Source organism: Amphiura filiformis, chromosome 13 (genome assembly GCF_039555335.1).
Source record: "Amphiura filiformis chromosome 13, Afil_fr2py, whole genome shotgun sequence".
NCBI classification, from domain to species: Eukaryota; Metazoa; Echinodermata; class Ophiuroidea; order Amphilepidida; family Amphiuridae; genus Amphiura; species Amphiura filiformis.
This window is the reverse complement of record NC_092640.1, coordinates 52,798,776-52,808,729: the sequence shown is the minus strand read 5'-3', so window position 1 is coordinate 52,808,729 and position 9,954 is coordinate 52,798,776. Positions and strand designations below refer to the sequence as shown.

At 36.1% G+C, this 9,954-nt stretch overlaps 1 protein-coding gene across 1 annotated transcript; it reads left to right on the top strand.

Annotated features, from left to right (window-relative positions):
- Nucleotides 1–261: 261 nt before the first annotated feature.
- On the top strand, nucleotides 262–9,735 carry LOC140168506 (beta-crystallin B3-like). Its single transcript, XM_072191907.1, has 7 exons — nucleotides 262–423; nucleotides 1,870–1,918; nucleotides 2,376–2,497; nucleotides 3,256–3,382; nucleotides 5,556–5,689; nucleotides 6,049–6,175; nucleotides 7,316–9,735. Exons 2-7 carry the CDS (start codon nucleotides 1,904–1,906, stop codon nucleotides 7,331–7,333), a joined length of 543 nt encoding a protein of 180 aa, XP_072048008.1. The 5' UTR covers nucleotides 262–423; nucleotides 1,870–1,903; the 3' UTR covers nucleotides 7,334–9,735.
- Nucleotides 9,736–9,954: the final 219 nt, after the last annotated feature.

The following is a 9,954-nucleotide window of genomic DNA, read 5'->3' as shown; positions in this document are numbered from 1 at the left end:
AATATACATATCTTACTTGTCACCAATGCGCTTTAATTTTTGAGAAAAATGCAAAAATAGGCAAAAATTTGGCCAGGGGTGTAGTACCCCCTTAATGCAACGCAAGCAACTTACAAACGAACCCGGGAAACGAAGTTTCCAGCCGGGGTTTCCAGCCACTGCACATAAATAGAACTCTGGGGAAACTGACAATCGCACATTTAATTCACTTGAAAAGACAAGAATCGCGTGATCATGAACAAAATGTTTTCGGTGACATATTTTTTTCAATAGGGTTTTGTTCACAGAGTGCCATACAGAACAACTTGGACAGTTTTAGCCAGAACATCATCAGTGTCGTTCTAGCCAACTACCTGACTTGTCAGCCCCAATCCTCAGTCAAGGACATAACCGACAGCGATCTGTATTCTGGATATTTATTTAGTAAGTTTATTTTCCTTTTTTGATCTGAGGAATATTTACTAGTTAAGCCTATGTTATGTTTGGCGTAAAGAATATTCAGGCAAATAGTAACAGACAAGAGAAAATTTTGAGTTAATTTAGCAGTACGTGCAGTGTATCAATTGTTTTAAAATTTACAGTTGAGCGTAATTATAAGTTGGACTCTGAAGGGTTGACGCGGTATTGTTGTTCGAAGCAACCAAAAACAAATATCGATTTTCATTATCTAAATCAATATATTATTGAAAAATAACACTTCCATGTTTGGCAAAAGTTCGTTCTACAAATCATATACTTTGCTTGATTTATTATCGTTAATGAGTGTGAGTAATATGTACGTTTTCAAAAGTGTTGTTGTTTCAACCCTCTTTACAACATACCTATAGAACCACAGGACCTGCAAAAGTATATCTGTGATATTTTAATTCTTCTACACACCAATGCAATTTTTGCCAAAGCTCACTTCCATTCGTAGGATGCTGTGATCTACTAAATCGCAACAGTAACCTTTAAAGGCCCATTCAGTGATTTGCTCATCCGGACGATCGTATCAAATTATCAAAATTCAGATTTTGGTACCTTTGTCATTGTCATAGATCTGCTAACATACACTGAAAGCCAAACTGGAGTCTAGGTGACTCTAGAAGCAGAGTCCAGCCACTCTGCGACTCTATGTCTCCGCTGAAAAGTCACTGTTGATGACTCTGCACAGGAGTCATTTGACTCCCAATATAGAGTCATTTTAGACAAAGAGTCGCGTAGTGGCTGGAATCTGCTCCTAGAGTAACCCAGACTCCATTAATAGAGTTACCCTGACTCCATTACAGGGTCACTCCGACAGTCCGAAAAAAGACAAAATACTGATACACATAGATGTATATCAAGATAAAAAATCAAAGTAAAGACCTACCGGAATAGGAGACGACAGACGTCAGACGACACGATGAAGAATATTTAGCTTGACCACTCTCCTCTTGGAATGGGAGAATATACATTCCATGGTGTCAAGAGCCAAGCAATTACAGAGTCTGACTCCCTTAAAAAGTCATATATTTCTCGACTCCGTCGACGACTCTGAATGTAGAGTCAATTGACCCCACAGGTAGAGTCAACTGACTCTCCTGAGATAATCAGGTGACTCCTTTGGAGAGACAGTGCTAGTTTACTCCACTTATAGAGTCACTTGACTCCATTCTGGCTATCAGTGTAGCCTGCGAGTGGTTCAGCCGAAAACCGGGTATTTAGAAAATGGAAATTTGTTGATGACCCATTCTGGGTGAGTTTGAAGGTGGTTCCCTCTAATCCAATGTTGCATTTGGAAGAGAACGCAGACTTCTCAATAAACATCACAAATTAATGAGTACATTAACCCTACCATTTCATATTATGCAGCTTGTAGTTACATCATGATCATTGCTATTATTTCAGGAAAGGAAGACTGAAGGTCAGCAGATCGTTTACTATGGCGACCGGAAAAGTAAGTAATTGTCTTATGTACTTTTTATTTTTACAATGCTTGATATTAGCTTTATAATAAATGTAATTTCAAATTCAATTATACCTGAAAGTATATTTTAATATAATATTAGGTACCATGTCAATAGGGGAAATAATGGTAAATCGCACTTTTTTCATTCACAAAATGTATTTAACAGAATATCCCCATTGCACAGCCCAAGTTTTGGAGCCCAGCTAATGCGAGCGTAGCCATCAGGAAATTTTGCATTCAACGCTTCTTTCCCTAATTCTTTTTAGCGCGTTTTATTTAAAAGGTATCCCATAAATGTTTACCAAGAATCTCATCCTCCCTTGTTTGACTTTACAAACATTTCTTTTCCCCTGCCAAAAATCGCCTCCCCTTTTATCATGCCATATTTGTTTGCACCTCTCTTTTTCGAATTATTTATTTATTTATTTATTTATTTAATTATTAGATCATCATCTACGAACACGTAGACTTCCAGGGAGATTCACGTGAACTCACTGCGGATACAAGCAATCTAACCTCTGTTGGTCTCAACGATAAAGTCTCCTCCATCAAGGTCTACGGCAGTGTGTAAGAATGGTTTCTTTTCTTGGCTTGTCCGTTTTTGTTGTCATAAGTTGTTCGTTATTTTGTGAACAAATTAAATTATAATTGAAGACAGAATTAACAAGACTAGTTTGCGTTTGACGTCCTGTCAATCAGACCAAAAGGTTAGGGTTAGCAACCAATTACGTTGCGCTTTTGCCCTGACGTCAGGCGCAAACTAGTCTTTTAATTCGGTCTTCAATTATAGTCCGTTTTTGTTGTCTTAGTTATGCGTTAATTTGTTAAACAAATTAAATTAGATTGCACAATTGAGCTACTAATAGACAGCTCGATGATTATACCCTATACTTTTTGACAAGCTTGCGTAGGATTGCATGCATGTAACTTATTATGTATAGATTGTGTTGTACAGTATTGTACGGAGTGTTTAAGAGAGTAAAACTTTCGGAGATTTGTACAATATTGCACAAGTACTTTTCAATATTAACGAGCTCGTACGAAGCTGATTGTTTAAAGATTGTTTAAACATTTTGCAGGATTCTGTGAAACTTTCACAGAGTGCGCAATATTGCGCACAGCACTTTGCACACAACATCTGCACGTATACATTGTCATTACGCCCAACTCAAGTTGTAGCCGGAATTCCGTGAAACTGTCGCAGCTTGCCCAACAGTATTGAACGCTGTACGGAACTTTCGCAAATTTCGCAAGATTATGAGATTGCGAAGTTGTATTGTTTTCCCATGATCTTACTTAATTTCACGAATTTCTTTTTGCCGCAGATGGGCCGGCTACGAGCACGCAGACTACAAAGGCAGACAATATATATTGGAAGAGGGGAACTATCCAAATTGGGGGTGCTGGCAAGGATCTAATGACCAACTCTCTTCCTTGAAGAAACTCAAAATGGTAGGTTGCAATAATACTGTGAAGGAGAAACAAATGCGATTGAGTTCATTAGACAATAATTAGACAATAATAACTGAGGTCTATAATCCTTGGTCCAGGTCTATAGCTTTGAATTTAGAACCGTTGATGCCTGCAAAACAAGTCATTATATAATTATTTTTAGTATCGTAACTAAATTTAATATTAGTCCTAAGTCTACCTATTATTAACTTATCTATACAAAACTCATTCACGGGTCATTGCATCACAATGATGCAAAAATACAAAAGAAATTATTCATGCTACCTCGAATGAACCAAATACCCATGGAAACCTTTGAAAAATAAATGTATACATAAATCCCGGGGATATGAATTATTCTCTGTCAACAATGAACATACTATTTGTCAATGGATAGCAGTGAAATTCAGACATTTGCCCGTTCTGGCCATATTCTGTTTGATTTACTGCAGAAAAACGTTGACATTGAAATTTTGACATTGAAAGCGGCGTACTAGTGGATTTATTTTTGACATGGACGGGGGAATGATGTTGGAAAATATTTCTTGAAGTATAGCGACAGAATAAGTTTATGGTACAACTTTTTCGATATTGGAGATAAAATTGTGGAATGGTACAAAAGTGGAACAAATTCACCTTAAGCGTGCAAAAACTGGCACTTTTGGGGTTAAAATTACCATATATGAGATATTATTTGGTCAGAAAGCCACAAACAGGCGTAAACGGGGGGGGGGGGGTTATTGTATGGAACATCGCCCTTTAATCAAAATATTGGGGGAGGACTTTCGTTTATAGGAAAACGTTTGAGTTGTTCCCTTAAGGGATGGGGTATGAACGTTTGGACAGTATTTTGAAGAGCTTTGTTTCAAAACCCCTTACATCCACTTGCCCAATTTTGAGAACACATCAAAAAATCATCAAAATAATCACTGATATAAGGTGTTTTTCAACAAAAGCAGTTTTTGGCGGGATGCTCATCCTACCCAAGCATCCGCCAAAAACTGCTTTTGTTGCAAACCCCATGCATATATCAGTGATTTTTTTGATTATTTTTTGATGTGTTCTCAAAAATGGGCAAGTGGATGTAAGGGGTTTTGAAACAAAGCTCTTCATTTATTGTGGGACATTAGATTGCATTCTGAATACGTAGAATGTCCTTCTGGTATCAAATAATTTTGATTTTTTTGAAATTCGCAATGTAATGCACATTTTATGGCAAATGATTAAAAATTGATATTTTTGATATTTAACAGTACTCGAAGTAAACTGTATAAATCTGATGATTTATACTTAAAGTGTATGTAGGTGGGATGAAAAGCCGACGATCAATTGAAAATTTTGACCTTTCGTTTGGAAGATATGGATTTATTTCCCAAAACAGCAAAACAAAATAGGTCTTTTTGGGAAAAAATCCATATCTTCAATATGAAAGGTCAAAATTTTCAATTGATCGTCGGCTTTTCCTCCCAGCTACATACACTTAAAAATATATCATTAGATTTATAAAATTTACTTCGAGGACTGTAATATCTCAAAAATGTGAAAAATATCAAATTTTAATAATGTGTCATAAAATTTGTATTATATCGTGAATTTCAAAAAATGAAAATTATTTGATATCAGAAAGACATTCTTCGTGTTCAGAATGCAATTCGATATATCTGATGTGCTCTCATGTCCCACAAAAAATACTGTCGAAACGCTCAACACACTCATTCCAGATCCCTTAATGAGATCAAATTTAGATTATAATAATCTGCATGTGAAAAGTAATAGTAGTGTCGTCTGCAAACAAATCAAATTCTAGAACCGAAGTAGTATTTATTTATCATTAACATATAATATGAATAGTAATGGACCTAAAATCGACCCCTGAGGTACACCACATGAAACAAATAATTGGATTTACATAAATGGTAAACACGGGTTTTTTGTTTGATTCTCCCATTATATATAAATTATAGCTCCACAGTTTAGCGGCCAAGTCTTTCATTGTTCCTCATTATTTCGGCTTAAAATGATCAAAATAATTATGTAATAATTTTTCACAAAGCGTAACAAAATTAAAATTTAACCGAAATCATACATTATGGGTTTAACGCAAAATTGACAAATAGAACTTGGATGGAGAACAAAAGCCAACTTTTAAATTTCATTTTTTCACTGTATCCAGAACCCTCCGAATATCACTCTCTATCAGCATACCAACTACGGAGGCACCGCCCTCTCCTTGCAATGTCCAGCTAACGACCTGAGAAGTCATCAGTTCAACGATCAGGCATCATCTATCAAGGTCTTGAATGGAATGTAAGTAAATTGGACCATTTTATGTTTATCGTATAGAGGTTATCCGTGTTCTATAAGTTGCATATCCTATCAGCGACTGCTATACCTTGTTTAGAATTTTCAAAAGAAGTAAGTGGAATATGCAACCATGACTGTTTCAAAATAGCCCGCCAAAGTCATGTAAGTAACTCCGAGGTCGTGCATTGAATGAGGTCACACATGAGTAACATATGGATAACCAATCATAAGCGTTAGACAGGGTGGTTATTTATACTGAGCCAGATTACCCGTTATATTTTTTGTTGCTTTGGAACTGCTACCCAACTTTCACTATCCTGTATCTTGTGTATAAATCCTGTGACCATCACTTACATTGACAGATGGATCTTGTACGAACACATCGACTTCACGGGTCGACAGTACATCGTCACGAAAGGTGATTACCCCAATTGGGACCAATGGAGAGGTGCCAACGACCAAATATCATCACTGCGGCCAGTGAAAAAAGTAAGCTTGATTCACTATGTTTTATTTACAAGATGCCAAATATCAAAAGTGGGCATGTTTATTAAGCCAAGACGCTGCGTACCCAGAGTTTATTGTCTAACATTGTCTACAACAATGTCTTGAAAACTTGTATCAAGGTGTCGATATTAATTAAACATTGCAATTTTGTTAAGGAATGTCGAGGTGCGTTAGTGTACTAAGTTTGTTGCAAATTCGGTGATTTTGTCCTTTTAGAATTAAATTTTCGAGTCAGTCACTGGGCAAAGAATATTTTCACAGAATACATCATGTGGTGTACATGCCACTTATGTGAAAGTTTACCTTTTTCAGCCATAACTTATCTTTTGTACACACAATTGGTAGAATTTTCTTTCATGTGCGAATAACTGGATTTGTGCGTCTATCACAGAACTACCCTTTTGTTATGCTATAATAGGCTACCAAAATTTACGTGCTGAAGGTTGTTGTCTAAATAAATCAGTGAACATAAAACCAGAAGCTAGGTTGATCTCCGTGTCAAAAAATGACTGGTTCCCAGTTTTCATTTCAAATTTCATAACCATATTTTGTCTTACTTTTGAGGGTTCTTAATTTTCGAACACTTGCAATGAGTACATGAGACCCCAATAAATACCATTCAAAACCGAGGAGCCCCCAAGATATTGTTGCTATAAAACCCTTCATGTACATGTTCAATGGGAACTTGCATACATCTGGAACCAGTTTTAGGGTGTTTATAGCAAACGCATGGGGCATTGTGATGATGTGGTGGTAATTTTCTTTGCTCACTGGGTATAGATGAATCCAACGAGCCAAGTGATGTTCAGAAATTAGTCGGCCATTACTGGGTCCCGTCTACACCAAACTGGTGTTGTTACTGCCCAATTGGGTGGATTAAATCCGCTTAAAAATCAATGTTGAATTGTATTGTGTTGTACAGTACACTTTCATCGTTCTTTTGTCTACGTGTAACACGATTGATGGAATGCAGTTTAATATCCCCGCCAAGGCCACATCATTTCACATTTTAGGTGGGATAGACCTGAGGGGGGACCCAGCTATGGATTCGTCTATATTAACATGAAATTTTGCATCACGTTTCCCTTATGTTCATTTTCTTTACTTCTTTACTTTCTTCAGCCTGCTTGCGAAAAGTAACTATCGGTGATCGCCGTATCTGTGCCACAGCTGCAAGTACGTGGATCATGGACCTCCTTGCTGGAATATTCAAAAATAATAAAGTAAAAGATAGACTTTTGCTTGTAGGGCTTTTTTTAGGGCTTGCTTACTTGATGCATTTTCAATGCATTTTGTTTTTCAATTGCAAAAATAAATATGAATAAAACAAATGAAAAATAAAGCAACAAGAAAATATGTTTTATGGGAAATGTATCAGACAATTATCTTATCTAAACAACTAGTAGTTTTGTTTATGGAAGGAGAAACCTAATAACGATAGAATATCAATGGTATAATATAATGCATTTCCATAAAGAATATTTTAATAGCCTATCTGCTATTGACTCAGAGGATGATTTAAGCACTTCCCACCACGCCACTGTGTTGACTTGCGGTTAGCACAGCTGTGTGAGTGAACATGACACCACTGCTCGCACATTGCATTGACGGGCATGGTTAAATTTGAATTTGGACTGATATATTTACAATAAAAACGCATTCAAAATGCTAGTCGATTTCACAGTTTATGTAACCTACAGATGGTGTGAATTATCCTTTATGCATACATCACTTTTGTTCTGAAATCGACCAAGTAATAATAACACACGCACAATTCTTAAACAACATCTTTTGCACAGAATTCAATGGGATTTGAAAAATAAAGTGGCAGTTGAAACTCTAGTGATAACACGTTTGCAGTGCATGATGGGGCTTCCTTAAATCATCCTCTGCTATTGACTACAACTAATTTCACTTAAAGCATTATAAATCTGATGTGAAGATTTACGACGTAAATAAAACCTCATTGTATCTCCTAACATATAAATCCTATGAAAGAGGAACATGGGTTTGGGACTTACGACGTGTAAGTAATAGCAGAGGTGATTAGCAGAGGTGATTTAAAAAGTCATGAATATTACGCAAAAAGTAGTTCAAATATGTAAACTGCTACCACGAAATGAGCATAAACTCGCAAGTTTGTAGTTTTGAGACGCCCTGGCTCATGCGTTGGAGTTCTTTGTTTCACACGCACCTGTTCAAGCCAGTAGCATGTCTGTATGTCCTTTATGAATGGGGACACAATGTGATATTCACGAAGGACATACTGCTGGCTTGTACAGGTGCGCGGCAACAAATAACATCAATTCAGCCAGGATGTTTCGATACTGCCGACTTGCGACTTTAAGCCAATTTCATGGTAGCAGGTTAAATATATTTATATTTACGGTCGCTTTAACTCATGTTGTGAAAATCTTTCATAATTAAAAATCATTGGCCCTTTATATACTTATATTATTTTCGTAAACAAACATAGGCGTTGGTGTGGTACGCAAGCATCTGGTGATGGAGAGCTCTATATATTTTTAGCAATAAATAAATTTGTTGAACAAAGAATATGTCTTTGTAATGAATTATTTTAAAGTATATAAGAGTATTATATTATATAAAGATTGGTTCTATTTTGGAAATAATGTCCGTATTTAAACGTCAATCGGCAAAATAAGCTGTTAGGCAACTTAGTTTTGTTAATTGAATTCGAACTCCATCCATACAGGGGGCAAAGATTAAACATGCTCCAAACTCACTAAAAATATATCAAATTATTCGTATGGGCTTCAGGATCACAAAAATATAACACATGTGTGCGTAGGAGATACTAAGTTATGAGGCTCAACAGGTATCAGGTCAATTTGCATGTTGTACAGGGGTGACAAAATCAAAATTGAGGCAAATTGTTCCAAGTTCAAGCGAATCAGGAAAACAATAGTTTTTTCTATCTCAGATGTGAAGTTCAGAAGATAGACATTGAATCATAGTGCAAACTATTGTTTGTTTCTGAAACTAAATGAACAAGTTGCAGCAATTTTTACGAAAATTTGAACAACTTTGATTTTTGACCCATGTACAACAATGAAATCGACCTTAGACTTCTTTTAGCCTTTTTAAGTCGTACTACCACAAACTAGACATTTCTGGGATCCTTAGGGCTAGGCAAATAATTTGATATATTCGAAGGTGTTATTGAAATAAAATTAATTGTTTCCCCCTATACAATCCTGTGAGGTTATTTTGGTAGTCTCAAAATATTGCAGACAACGGATTCGAATTCAGCGTACCTGATTTAACAATAATAAGCTGGTTGCCAGCTTTTGCGCAAGCTTGCCAATTGGAACGAGACTTTCTCAAAATAGAACCAGTCTAATATATGGGTGGGAATATCACGTAAATTTTAAAATAATGTGGAATATAATCAATATTCTTCCGATTATTCCAGTTATATGTCGGTTCATTCTTTAATTACTTTCGTTTTTATATTGTGAAGATGTATGAAGTTGTGTTGTGCTCATTGCAATAAACCTGTTATTTCTAAACGACTGTAACATGGATTCTGTTTGATTATATTGCAATCTATCTCGTACCATGCAGCAATATATTTATCATGCTTATAGAACTGGGTTAATTACATTCCCCGTTTTCCCCAACTTGTTTCCTCGCCCTGCAACCTATATTTTAATGATGTTTTGACATGCTTAACCATGTAAGCAGTAAGTCTAGAAAATTTATGTTGCTTTATTTTCCTTCAACAGTTTAGTTGACAA

Excerpts from the sequence above, each read along its gene's own strand:
- LOC140168506 (XM_072191907.1), top strand. Across the intron at positions 2,498-3,255 it reads ATCAAGGTCTACGGCAGTGT|ATGGGCCGGCTACGAGCACG; the intron begins GTAAGAATGGTT and ends TTTTTGCCGCAG. Across the intron at positions 3,383-5,555 it reads CCTTGAAGAAACTCAAAATG|AACCCTCCGAATATCACTCT; the intron begins GTAGGTTGCAAT and ends CACTGTATCCAG.